General features: G+C 36.0%; 1 protein-coding gene across 1 annotated transcript in view; it reads left to right on the forward strand.

Annotated features, from left to right (window-relative positions):
* Nucleotides 1-14,829, forward strand: part of DCC (DCC netrin 1 receptor) — a gene marked incomplete at its 5' end in the record, with an annotated part of 1,195,962 nt that overhangs the window by 851,035 nt on the left and 330,098 nt on the right. Inside the window, one exon of the mRNA XM_082640204.1 lies at nucleotides 3,414-3,463. Within this exon, the coding sequence (XP_082496330.1) occupies nucleotides 3,414-3,463 (50 nt within the window). The remainder of the gene's footprint in view (nucleotides 1-3,413; nucleotides 3,464-14,829) is intronic.

Here is a 14,829-nt window from a genome sequence, read left to right on the forward strand (position 1 = left end):
CTACAGAATGCTTCATCACCATGTGCTTAAACCAGCATGCTCCACCACATTGAGAGGAGCTTCCAGACCAAATGCCTCTGATTGGCTTTAATGAACCTATTGTAATTGATAAATTACTTGACATTTCGAAGAGAAAAGCGGTGAACTCTGTCCTTCCCCTCTGCCTCATGAAACAATGAAGCGTTGTCAAATAGGACAAATAAAGAAAAGTCCCAATAGATAAATGTGGATTCCACTCACTTCCACCAAGCATCTAATCCTATCTATTTATTTGTAAATAGTACAGAAAATGGTAGTAAGAAGAAGAGAATAATAACTAAAAATACTGTAGAAAAAAATTGTCCACTTTTTTTCCTGACTGTGTAAGGCAAGAATAGCCAGTGTGCCATCAGTGAAAACTAAGAGAAATTTATATTGTAAAAAAATAGGGAAAATTCATTAACACCATTGTTACAAGTCCACCTTTGGGACTTGATGGCTTTAAATTCCTAATACGGAAAATTATCAAATTGTGGTAGTTTATTATTGTTCGTATATATTCTTGGCTTTCTGAAATGAGGAGTTAAATGCCATTTATAAACTTTCATTAAAGTGAGATTTAAGGGTTACATATCAACTAGCACACTACCTAGAATAAAATATATGATAAATTTAAATACCTTCTCTTTCCTCCAATATTCTATGTTTTCATATTATTTATTTGGTCAAAAGTGTGTGTAATATGATTAGTAAACTATAATATGATATAAATATTAGAATATCATATGAAACCTAAACTAGAAATATTTTTTATCAGTAAGAAGTGATTTATTATCACCTAATATTAAGACATTATTCCCAATCTTCGCTTTTAAAGAATATATTTTTCAGAAGCTGCGCAATTATATGATTTAGAACATAGCATTTTTTTTTCAGTTTGTACCTGTTTTAATTTTTACTGCTTTACAGAGTGATTTGAATGTGGTTCATATTAAATTCTTCCTCATTGTGAGGACATCAGTTTTTTTTTTAGTTATTCTGATCACACAAATTATTTTTCTTTCCAGCCTACCTTTAATCTTTTCTTGGTACAGTCACTTTAGAAAACTTTGTATCTATTAAAACTTAACATATGTTTAACCCTCATAGGGTTCCCACCCACCAGTATTTCCACTCCTAGGTATAAATGAATGAAGGAAATGAGTGCAATTGTCCAGCAAAAGACACAAACTAGAATTTTCATAGCAGCTTTATTCTTATAACTCCAAACTAGAAACTGATCCAAATGCCATTCATCAGTAGAACAGATAAATATAAATTAGAATAATTGTACATTGTAATACTGTGGAGCAACAAAACAAAACAAAAAAACTATTGCTACATGCAACAATATGAATGGATCTCAAGAAGTAAGCAAAAGAAGCCAGCCTCTGGGAAAGAAAACACACAACTATGGTTTTGTTTTTAGTAAGCTCAGAATAAACTAATATGTGGAGTTAGAGGTCATAACAAGTAGTGGTTACTATCAGAAAGATATTGACTAAGAAGGGACACAGTGAGCTTTCCAGGTTATTAAAAATGTTCTATATCTTGATCTAGGTGGTGTTTAAATGGGGATGTACACACACACACACCAATTTATCCAATCATACATTCAAGGTTTGTGCACTTTCCTATATGTTATACCTTAATTTAAAAATTAAGATTGCAAAATTATAAACTTTTTTTTGTGACCAAATTTGTTGGCCAAAATCTAAATATGAAAAATATTTTATTATAATCTTATAATCTTTCTACTAATGATTCATTCAATATACATTTGCTGAGTGTGCCCCATGTGCTTAACACACATCAGTATTGGGGATGCAGCATCAAAAGGACAAAAATCCTGGTTCCTGTGAAGGTTATATTCTGTATTTGATAAGAAAACCATAGCAGAATTAAATGAAATTTAAAAATAAAATCTATCTCCTAAATAATGAAATATTTTTTGAAAGAATGCTTGTTGACCTAATTCATGAAAAACAAGCTCTGATAAACATTTTACCACAAGTTACATTGGTAATAACCTTTATCAAGTACTAACAAAATAAGTGACTGTAATTCCTATCATGTTTATCACTTATTCGTCAAAGTCAAACAAAATAAGTGATTATAATTCCTATCATGTCCAGAAAGGTCCAGGAGCTAATATTTAAGTAAGTATCCATTTGTTCATTTAATTATTGAGTCAGTAAATATTAATTGAATGTCAGTTTGGAGGATTTAAAGATTAATCAGACATATATCATGCCCTCATAGTGATTACTTTTGAGAAGGCAAAATCAGAATAGGACATAAATAAATTCAGGATAAATATAAGCACCCCAGGAAAACATAGATATTGTCCAAGTTCAAATTAAAGAAGAGGAACCTAACAAAAATGGCCCTTAAATTTTTGAAGATGCTGAAAGCCTTTCTCCTCTAGTAAATTTATCAATTTGTCATGAAAAAAGATAAGGAATACTCTGATTTATATATATTAAGCATTTACTGAATGCTACTTATGTTACTGTTGTGGGACAGATTTATATATATATATATATATATATATATATATATATATATATATATATATATATATATATATCCAAGACATCTAGAATAGTACTTAAGATATTACAGTCGTTCAGCGAATGGCTATCGTTGAATTACTAACTTCATAGAATATTCACTTTTTGATAAAGTAAATATCCATTAGAAGTATTATAAAGAAAGCTGTGTATGTTCTTCCTCCTTCCATGAAGGATTGGAACAATCAAAATGCAAGTAAGAGAAGCAAAATACCTAGAAAACCCAAGAAGAAAAATAAATTGCTCCTTTGTTAATAGAATTGGCTCACCAAATGCTCTCTGGTAACCTGCTTGCATTTATGACACAGAGATTTAATTACAAAGTGTGAGGGATAAAAAGGGATGTATTTCTTCTTTTCGCTTTTTAAGGGATAATAAAGGTTGCATTTAAAAGGATTAAGCAACGAGAGTGACCGTCAGAATGACATATTTCATCATAAAACCGTGGAGGTCCTGAAATGCACAATATCTTAAGCCCTTAAAACCACTCTAGGAAATCTCCCGTGTGTTTTTATTGGTTCCTCTGGGAAGGTTATCACCAGAAAGCTGTAATTAAATGGCAGTATTTAGTATCACGGCAGGTGCTTTTTTGCCTAAGAGTTTTGGGGGCTCCCTAGATGGATAACTGGGCCACTAAGTGAGAAAAACAAATGCAGTCACTTTTCATCTCTCCAGGAAAATTTTGAAGTGCCACCTGGAATTACCTACCTAATTATCCTTATGAACAGTGAAAAAGACATGCTTTCTCTTTTCAAAGAGGGCTGGAGTTTTCTCTTTCGTGACTTTGGCAATAACGATCTCACCTTGTTTTATTTCTTCTAGTGCCAAGTGCCCCGCCTCAGAATGTCTCCCTGGAAGTAGTTAATTCGAGGGTGAGTTGTGGAAATGTTTACTACTTCATTACCAATACATGTGTAACTTTCAATCACCCATCCACTGCGTGGGGTGGATGGTGGCTTCCATGTGAGGAAATGTTCCAGAACAACACAGTGAGTGGCATTAATCCCACATCTTCCACCACACTTGAATGAATTAAATGAAGGAGTTGTTTGTTTCTAGTACACTTGATTTTATAAATGTTATCATGATTAAAGGCTATTCCATCAGGTAACAAAGTTGTCTATTTACCTATACTTATCAGTTCAGTAAGTCCCCCACATAACGAACCTTCAAGTTGTGAACTTTCAAAGATGCGAACAGGCCTCTGTGTGCCAGCTGTTGTACTGTACTACTGTACTTTTCAGGGTACTGTACTGTAAGATAAAAAATGTGTTATTTATTTTTTGTGATCGTTTGTTTTTTTATGTATTATTTGTGTGAAAAGTATTATAAACCTATTACAGTATAGTACTATATAGCCGATTGTGTTTGTTGGGTACCTAGGCTAACTTGGTTGGACTTATGAACAAATTGGACTTTTGAATGTGCTCTCAGAATGGAACTCATTTGTATGTGGGGGACTTACTGTATAGGACATAATGTGCTAGATGGAACAATTGAATGTAGGAATGAAAAAAGTAATTACAAGAGGTGGGATAAAGAGAGACTTTGTTTCCTGGTAGATTTAATTTGAATTGAATATTTCATCCTCATTCCTCTTCTTCTCTGATAAATATAGACATGGAAGGCTGTTCTTGAGGTCTGATAAGGTTATCTGTATGAAGCAGTATTAATCAGTGATTAATGTTTTCCTGGCCTGAAAAGTTGATACAACTTTCAAAAGGGTTTAAATTAGGCTGGGTATAGCTGAAGATAAGGAGTTAATGCCAGAATCAGTTTTCTAGAAATATCTCCTTTTTCAAGTGTGTCTCACTCAGCATTGCAAAGAAGCGAAAACCACGCAGTAGAGGAAAGCAAAAGTAAGATTGGCCTGGCTTGCCTCTGTCATCATCTGGTTGTGTGCGCTCAGAGAAATAATTTCACTCTCCCTGGGTCTCAGTGAGGAGATTGGCCTAACTGGTCTCCAAGCTCTGGAAGACAACAGGAAAATCATATGTGTCTTAGAGAAAGTCATACTCTGATTTTTAATCCTAGCTTCCTCTTTTAGTAACTGTATACGATGTCAGAAAAGTTTCGAACCTCAGTAAACTTCAGTTTCTCTATATTCATGCAGTGTGCATGTTAATCCCTCCCTTATTGATTTGTCATGAGGAAGTAGCAATACAGCATATGCAGTGGATCTAACTTAGCATCAGTAGCTATTACTTCACTCAGTATACAATTTCTTGCCATATTTTGCAAAAGTCTCTGACGAAGCCATATTTTGTGATTTTGATCAGATTTACCTCTGTCAAATGAGTTTACCTTTTGGAGCTAGTGAAATATCTCTAAAATGGTTATCCTCTTATAATTTTAGGCACTAATTGGATAAGAATGAATGAAACAAATTTAAACGTAGAAGGGAGAAAAATAAATGAACCTAAGGGAAGAAAAATGAGCTAAAGGAAAATAACGAGAAATAGACATCACCCTAAAAATGACATTATGATTTACAACATTAAATATTTTACAGATGTGCTATTCTAATTAACAGATTGCCAAATCAAAGTCAAGTAGATTTTTATCATTACTATATGTTGCTAATGAATGAAACTGGGAGACCATATTGTAGTTTCTCTTGTTTTAATGACTCATTTTTATTAGAGTTTCACCCGATTTACATCTTTCCTTCAGGACAGATCATAGAAATTGATATAAGCTATTTTGTGTGTGTATGCTCATATCCCATAAAAAGTCTACTTTAGCAAAGGATGAATGTTTTCTTCGGGAATGAGAATAAGGCATTATTGAATGACCCCGGTTGCTGACTGTCTTTGAATATGAATTTATTACCCTGCTGTAGGAGGGAATTCCTGGATTGCAAAATTGACTTTTTCAACTGATACGCACACACACACACACACACACACACATGCACACACACACATACATAATCAAATATCACAGGCCGTGCTCTTCTAAAATCTGCAGTGTTTGCAGCAACCAAATATTAACACCCCTGCTTCTATCTTCCTGAAGTTATTGCTGTAATGTTGCACTACCAGAAAATTTAACTTGTTCATTAGCTTTTCAGAATAAATAAACCAGGCCCAGGCACTAGAAAGCTTCTTGCTCTCCTCTCCCTCCCTCTGTTATCTTCTTTCCTAGCTTTTAAGGCATTATAAATTATTTTTCTTGGGTTGTTACCAAGAGGAAAGGGACTGGATGATCAAAGCACTGTTTTATCATTCCCAATAGGTTGATGCAGAGAAAAACAAAAATATGCTATTTTTATATTTGTCTCTTGTTTGAAACAAAAGAAAAGCTCTCAAATATACTAATATTTGCCCCAGATGATTACAATTTTAAGGAACAAATTTGTAAAAAAAGAAACATTGTAGTTGAATAAGTGTTGTATTCTTTTAGACTAATAGAATTATGACTTTAATGTTATTCATTTTACTTGGAATTTTTATTTAATATAGAAGGAACCGTCATATTTTAAGTTCTTATTCTATATCATATCTGTAATTATGGAACATAATTGACCATTTTATTGACAGTCAATGAGAAAATTTCTTGGTGTTTGCACACAGATGGCTAGGATTTCTGTACATAGAACGGAGAAGTGAATACAAGGCATAAAATTATCATTTATAGATTTTTTTTTTTTTCTTTTTGCTGTACGCGGGCCTCTCACTGTTGTGGCCTCTCCTGTTGCGGAGCACAGGCTCCAGACATGCAGGCTCAGCGGCCAGGGCTCACGGGCCCAGCTGCTCCACGGCATGTGGGATCTTCCTGGACCGGGGCACAAACCCGTGTCCCCTGCATCAGCAGGTGGACTCTCAACCACTGCGCCACGAGGGAAGCCCCGCAGAATCTTTAAACACAGAATATTGGATTCCTCTCATTATATCACCATACACCTCTCTACTGAAATTATTATCCTTAACCTATGTGGATGTCATTTTGTTCACTCCTGGAAAGGGATACCCAGTTAGTCACTCACAGTTCAATAGTGTGTGATGCCATTTACTGCAATAGTAGAAAATATGACTGGTTATCTTACTGAATCTTAAAGTGTTCATTTCCCCATGTTTCAACATAATTTGGCATGCTTAAATAACTCGAAAATTAGTTAAGCAATCATGCAAATTCCCTTTACCAAGAAACTACCCAAAGGGAGAATTAAAATAGCAATTTCCACCTTCAGGAAACAAACTGATGGTTTGGGCCCCAGATGTTTTAATGTCTTTTAAAAATTAATTAGTTAATTAATATTTTAATAATACAGGGGGAATCTTAAGTGTTGAATTGTTGGGTAGCATCAGAGGGCTGTGCTTCTGAAGATGTGGTATGACAGGAAGGATTTTATTTTTTCAGTTAAACTTTGACTGTTAAAGAAATAATTTATTTCATTTTTTAATTAATTTTTTATTGGAATATAGTTGATTTACAATGTTGTGTTAGTTTCTGCTGTACAGCAAAGTGAATCAGTTATACATATACATACATATACAGGAAGGATTTTGACTGAGGTCTCTGTCTTCTGTCATTGGGCGAGTGATAATTCTCTTATCAACAGAAGTGACAGGGCTTCCCTGGTGGTGCAGTGGTTGAGAGTCCGCCTGCCGATGCAGGGGACACGGGTTCGTGCCCCGGTCCGGGAAGATCCCACATGCCGCGGAGCGGCTGGGCCCGTGAGCCATGGCTGCTGAGCCTGCGCGTCCGAAGCCTGTGCTCCGCAACGGGAGAGGCCAAAACAGTGAGAATCCTGCGTACCGAAAAAAAAAAAAAAAAAAAAAAACAACCCAGAAGTGACAGCCAAGCAGATAGCTCAGTGAGGCTTTTGCATTTGATTCCCACCTGGGATATATTCACTTGGTAGCCACTGTGAGCAAAATTGTCAAAATAAGGAGAGGAGGAGAAACTGGAAGAAGTAAAAACAAAGAGCCAGTTGAGTTATGATGTTAATTTGCAGGTCTTCTGATTTTTTTGTGGGGGCATGTCTTTGTTTTTTTTAATTCTGAAATTGGGGTTGTCTTCTCTTGGCTGTGCAGAGAGCACTTGCATTAACACTGTTTCCTGCTGTATGGCAACCTCTCTGAAACTGCACAGTTCACATAGGTGTTCCGGAACCACTTCTACTGTCACACCATGATTCTTACACATGTTGATCTCCCTCTTTTGTGTTGTATAAAGGCCTTAGATAGCTCATGAAAAATATTTTTTTGTTTGTTTGTTTCTTTCTGAAACATGCTAAATCCTTCGTAAAATACACTTTGGCCACTGAGTTACTTGGAACCGGAGCTCTGAGTCCCCCGCTTACAAATGTGGTAGATTTCTCAAATTTAATGTAGAGAAGGAGGAGACATAGGAGACCTTAGATGATTGATTCCATGTAAAGATAAATTAGAAACTGGCATTTACAATAATATTTACACTCACAAACTTCACACTGTTATTTGTACTCAGTCATAATACACAGAATATTTTTTTAAACATTTTTATTGGAGTATATAATTGCTTTACAGTGGTGTTAGTTTCTGCTTTATAACAAAGTGAATCAGTTATATATATACATATATCCCCACATCTCTTCCCTCTTGCATCTCCCTCCCTCCCACCCTCCCTATCCCACCTCTCTAGCTGGTTACAAAGCACCGAGCTGATCTCCCTATGATATGCGACTGCTTCCCACTAGCTATCTGTTTTATATTTGATAGTGTATATATGTCCATGCCACTCTCTCACTTCGTCCCAGCTTACCCTTCCCCCTCCCAGTGTGCTCAAGTCCATTCTCTAGTAGGTCTGAGTCTTTATTACCATCTTGCCCCTAGGTTCTTCATGACCATTTTTTTTTTTAGATTCCATATGTATGTGTTAGCATATGGTATTTGTTTTTCTCTTTCTGACTTACTTCACTCTGTATGACAGACTCTAGGTCCATCCACCTGACTACAAATAATTCAATTCTGTTTCTTTTTATGGCTGAGGAATATTCCATTGTATATATGTGCCACATCTTCTTTAGCCATTCATCTGTCGACAGACACTTAGGTTGCTTCCTTGTCCTGACTATTGTAAATAGAGCTGCAATGAACATTGTGATACATGACTCTTTTTGAATTATGGCTTTCTCAGGGTATATGCCCAGTAGTGGGATTGCTGGGTCGTATGGTAGTTCGATTTTTAGTTTTTTAAGGACCCTCCATACTGTTCTCCATAGTGGCTGTATCAATTTACATTCTCACCAACAGTGTATGAGGGTTCCCTTTTCTCCACGCCCTCTCCAGCATTTATTTTTTCTAGATTTTTTCATGATGGCCATTCTGACAGGTGTGAGATGATATTGCACTGTACTTTTGATTTGCATTTCTCTAATGATTAATGATGATAAGCATTCTTTCATGTGTTTGTTGACAATCTGTATATCATCTTTGGAGAAATGTCTATTTAGATCTTCTGTCCATTTTTGGATTGGGTTGTTTGTTTTTTTGATATTGAGCTGCATGAGCTGCTTGTAAATTTGGAGATTAATCCTTTGTCAGTTGCTTCATTTGCAAATATTTTCTCCCATTCGGAGGGTTGTCTTTTCGTCTTGTTTATGCTTTCCTTTGCTGTGCAAAAGCTTTGAAGTTAAATTAGGTCCCATTTGTTTTTTGGGGTTTTATTTCCATTTCTCTACGAGGTGGGTCAAAAAGGATCTTGCTGTGATTTATGTCATAGAGTGTTCTGCCTATGTTTTCCTCTAAGAGTTTGATGGTGTCTGGCCTTACATTTAGGTGTTTAATCCATTTTGAGTTTATTTTTGTGTATGGTGTTAGGGAGTGTTCTAATTTCATTCTTTTACACGTAGCTGTCCCGTTTTCCCAGCACCACTTATTGAAGAGGCTGTCTTTTCGCCATTGTATATTCTTGCCTCCTTTATCAAAAATAAGGTGACCATATGTGCATGGGTTTATCTCTGGGCTTTCTTTCCTGTTCCATTGATCTATATTTCTGTTTGCATGCCAGTACCGTACTGTCTTGATTACTGTAGCTTTATAGTATAGGCTGAAGTCCGGGAGCCTGATTGCTCCAGCTCCGTTTTACTTTCTCAGGATTGCTTTGGCTATTCGGGGTCTTTTGTGTTTCCATACAAATTGTGAAATTTTTTGTTCTAGTTCTGTGAAAAATGCCAGTGGTAGTTTGATAGGGATTGCATTGAATCTGTAGATTGCTTTGGGTAGTAGAGTCATTTTCACAATGTTGATTCTTCCAATCCAAGAACATGGTATATCTCTCCATCTATTTGTATCATCTTTAATTTCTTTCATCAGTGTCTTATAATTTTCTGCATACAGGTCTTTTGTCTCCTTAGGTAGGTTTATTCCTAGGTATTTTATTCTTTTTGTTGCAATGGTAAATGGGAGTGTTTTCTTAATTTCACTTGCAGATTTTTCATAATTAGTATATAGGAAAGCAAGAGACTTCTGTGCACTAATGTTGTATCCTCAGACTTTACCAGATTCACTGATTAGCTCTAGTAGTTTTCTGGTAGCATCTTTAGGATTCTCTATGTAGAGTATCATGTCATCTGCAAACAGTGACAATTTTACTTCTTCTTTTCTGATTTGGATTCCTTTTATTTATTTTTCTTCTCTGATTGCTATGGCTAAAACTTCCAAAACTATGTTGAATAAGAGTGGTGAGAGTGGGCAACCTTGTCTTGTTCCTGATCTTAGTGGAAATGGTTTCAGTTTTTCACCATTGAGGACGATGTTGGCTGTAGGTTTGTCATATATGGCCTTTATTATGTTGAGGTAAGTTCCCTCTATGCCTACTTTCTGCAGGGTTCTTATCATAAATGGGTGTTGAATTTTGTTGAAAGTTTTCTCTGCATCTATTGAGATGATCATATGGTTTTTCTCCTTCAATTTGTTAATATGGTGTATCACATTGATTGATTTGCATATATTGAAGAATCCTTGCATTCCTGGGATAAACCCCACTTGATCATGGTGTATGATCCTTTTAATGTGCTGTTGGATTCTGTTTGCTAGTATTTTGTTGAGGATATTTGCATCTATGTTCATCAGTGATATTGGTCTGTACTTTTTTTGTGACGTTTGTCTGGTTTTGATATCAGGGTGATGGTGTCTTCCTAGAAAGAGTTTGGGAGTGTTCCTCCCTCTGCTATATTTTAGAAGAGTTTGAGAAGGGTGGGTGTTAGCTCTTCTCTAAATGTTTGATAGAATTTGCCTGTGAAGCCGTCTAGTCCTGGGCTTTTGTTTGTTGGAAGATTTTTAATCACAGTTTCAACTTCAGTGCTTGTGATTGGTCTGTTTATATTTTCTATTTCTTCCTGGTTCAGTCTCAGAAGGTTGTGCATTTTAAAGAATTTGTCCATTTTTTCCAGGTTGTCCATTTTATTGGCATTTATTGCTTGTAGTAATCTCTCATGATCCTTTGTATTTCTGCAGTGTCAGTTGTTACTTCTCCTTTTTCATTTCTAATTCTATTGTTATGAGTTTTCTCCCATTTTTTCTTGGTGAGGCTGGCTAATGTTTTATCAATTTTGTTTATCTTCTCAAAGAACCAGCTTTTATTTTTATTGATCTTTGCTATTGTTTCCTCCATTTCTTTTTCATTTATTTCTGATCTGATTTTATGACTTCTTTCCTTCTGCTAACTTTGGGGATTTTTTGTTTCCTTTCTCTAATTGCTTTAGGTGTAAGTTTACGTTGTTTATTTGAGATGTTTCTTGTTTCTTAATGTAGGATTGTATTGCTATAAACTTCCCTGTTAGAACTGCTTTTGCTGCATCCCATAAGTTTTGGGTCATTATGTTTTCATTTTCATTTGTTTCTAGGTATTTTTTTATTTCTTCTTTGATTTCCTCAGTGATCCCTTCGTTATTAAGTTGTGTATTGTTTAGCTAATTCCATGTGTTTGTATTTTTTATGGATTTTTTCCTTGAATTGGTATCTAGTCTCATAGCGCTGTGGTCCAAAAAGATAGTTGATAACGATTTCAGTTTTCTGAAATTTACCAAGGCTTGATTTGTGACCCAAGATATGATCTATCCTGGAGAATCTTCCATGAGCAGTTGAGAACAAAGTGTATTCTGTTGTTTTTGGACAGAATGTCCTATAAATATCAATTAAGTCCATCTTGTTTAATGTATCATTTAAAGCTTGTGTTTCCTTATTTATTTTCATTTTGGATGATCTGTCCATTAGTTAAAGTGGGGTGTTAAAGTCTCCTAGTATGATTGTGTTACTGTAGAGTTCCTCTTTTATGGCTGTTAGTATTTGCCTTATGTATTGAGGTGCTACTATGTTGGGTAGATAAATATTTACAACTGTTATATCTTCTTCTTGGATTGATCCCTTGATCTTTATGTAGTGTCCTTCTTCGTCTCTTGTAATAGTCTTTGTTTTAAAGTCTGTTTTGCCTGATATGAGCATTGCTACTCCAGCTTTCTTTTGATTTCCATTTGCATGGAATATCTTTTTCCATCTCCTCACTTTCAGTCTGTATGCGTACCTAGGTCTGAAGTGGGTCTCTTGTAGACAGCCTATATATGGGTCCTGTTTTTGTATCCATTCAGCCAGTCTATGTCTTTTGGTTGGAGCATTTAATCCATTTACATTTAAGATAATTATAGATATGTATGTTCCTATTGCTATTTTCTTAATTGTTTTGGGTTTGTTATTGTAGGTCTTTTCCTTCTCTTGTGTTTCCTACCTAGAGAATTTCCTTTAGCATTTGTTGTAAAGCTGGTTTGGTTGTGCTGAATTCTCTTAGCTTTTGCTTGTCTGTAAAGTTTCTATTTCTCCATCAAATCTGAATGAGATCCTTGCTGGGTAGAGTAATCTTGGTTATAGATTTTTCATTTTCATCACTTTAAGTATGTTCTGCCACTCCCTTCTGGGTTGCAGAGTTGCTGCTGAAAGATCAGCTGTTAACCTTATGGGGATTCTGTTGTATGTTAATTGTTGTTTTTTCCTTGCTGCTTTTAATATTTTTTCTTTGTATTTAATTTTTGATAGTTTGATTATTATGTGTCTTGGTGTGTTTCTTCTTGGATTTATCCTGTATTGGACTCTCTTTGCTCCCTTGACTTTATTAACTATTTCTTTTCCCATATTAGGGAAGTTTTCAACTATAATCTCTTCAAAATTTTTTTCAGTCCCTTTCTTTTTATCTTTTTCTGGGACCCCTATAATTCTAATGTTGGTGTATTTAATGTTGTCCCAGAGGTCTCTGAGACTGTCCTCAGTTCTTTTCATTCTTTTTTCTTTATTCAGCTCTGCAGTTTTTATTTCCACTATTTTATCTTCCAGGTCACTTATCCATTCTTCTGCCTCGGTTATTCTGCTATCGATCCCTTCTAGAGAATTTTTAATTTCATTTATTGTGTTGTTCATCACTGTTTGTTTGCTGTTTAGTTCTTCCAGGTCCTTGTTAAACGTTTCATGTATTTTCTCCATTCTATTTCCAAGATTTTGGATCATCTTTACTGTCAATATTCTGAATTCTTTTTCAGGTAGACTGCCTATTTCCTCTTCATTTGTTAGGTCTGGTGGGTTTTTGCCTTGCTCCTTCATGTGCTGTGTGCTTCTGTGTCTTCTCATTTTGCTTAACTTACTGTGTTTGGGCTCTCCTTTTCGCAGGCTGCAGGTTCATAGTTCCGGTTGTTTTTGGTGTCTGCCCCCAGTGGCTAAGGTTGGTTCAGTGGGTTGTGTAGGCTTTGTGGTGGAGGGGAGTAGTGTCTCTGTTCTGGTGGATGAGGCTGGATCTTGTCCTTCTGTTGGACAGGTCCATGTCTGCTGGTGTGTTTTGGGGTATCTGTCACCTTATTATGATTTTAGGCATCCTCTCTGCTAGTGGGCAGGGTTGTGTTCCTGTCTTGCTAGTTGTTTGGCACAGGATGTCCAGCACTGTAGCTTGCTCATCGTTGAGTGGAGCTGGGTCTTGGCATTGAGATCGAGATCCCTGGGAGATTTTCGCCATTTGATATTACATGGAGCTGGGAGGTCTTTGGTGGACCAATGTCCTGAACTTGGCTCTCCCACCTCAAAGGCATAGCCCTGATGCCTGGCTGGAGCACCAAGAGCCTTTTGGCAGGTCTGAGGTCTTCTTCCAGTGTTCAGTAGGTGTTCTGTATGAGTTGTTCCACATGTAGATGTATTTCTGATGTGTTTATGGGGAGGAAGGTGATTTCCACGTCTTACTCTTCTGCCATCTTGAAGCTCCTCCTCTGTACTCACTCTGGCACAAGGTGGCCATCCCTGGTTTCACATCAACATGATCTCAGGCACAAAGCTCCTTGTTTTTCCATTTTGTCTTTAAGTTAGTTGTTGAAACAACTGGCCCGCCGTCCCAAGGACTGTTGTGGCTTTGGCTGTTAGTGCCCCACCAGAGCTGGCAGCCTCAGTGAGGCCGCCCTCCCTTCGGGCTCCAGGGCAGTTCAGTGATGGCGGAGGGAAGTGACCCCAAGCTAGCTAATACACAGAAAATTTCTGCTCGAATATAGTGTCTTGAATTCAATTCAAGTAGGTACAGATCTCTTGTATTTTTTTTTTTTTTTTTTAGTTACTGATTCCGTGATTGATTCATTATATAACTGTTCTCTGAGCATAGATAATGTCCAGGGGACAATGAATGAAAGTGTTTTGGGAAGGGTGAGAGGGTAGGAGCATAATTATAAGGAAAGGAATGTTTCCTGATAATTCTTATAGTCTAACCTTTCTTTTTTTTTTTTTGTCTAGAATTTGTAGGCTAGTCTAGATATGTTTTTAAATTATATTAAAATAAGACAACATGTAATAATTCATGAGAGTCCCTCAAAAATAAAACTGTGTTTGTAATTTGGATAGAACCCATCTTCAGATAGCTCCTATCCTCCTTACTTTTTTGAAAAATGCATGTTTTTAATTGGGGTAAAACATACATAACATAAAATTTACCATTTTAACCATTTTAAATGTACACTTTATAGGCATAGGTACATTTACATTGTTGTCCAGCCATCACCATTCATTTTCAGAACTCTTTTCATCTTCTCATCTGCATTATACCCATTGTATAATAATACTCCATTCCTCCCCTTCCTCCAGGCCCTGACAATGATCATTATACTTTGTTTCCTGACTTAGTTTATAAAAGAGTGAGGATACCAATTCACAGAAAAATGTATTATTGCCTTTTCAATTTATCTTAATAGAGAAATAAAACACTTTTAAAACATTAGGTCTTCACTTTCACAGGG

Source organism: Mesoplodon mirus, assembly GCF_964341445.2.
Source record: "Mesoplodon mirus genome assembly, chromosome: 13".
Classification (NCBI taxonomy): domain Eukaryota; kingdom Metazoa; phylum Chordata; class Mammalia; order Artiodactyla; family Ziphiidae; genus Mesoplodon; species Mesoplodon mirus.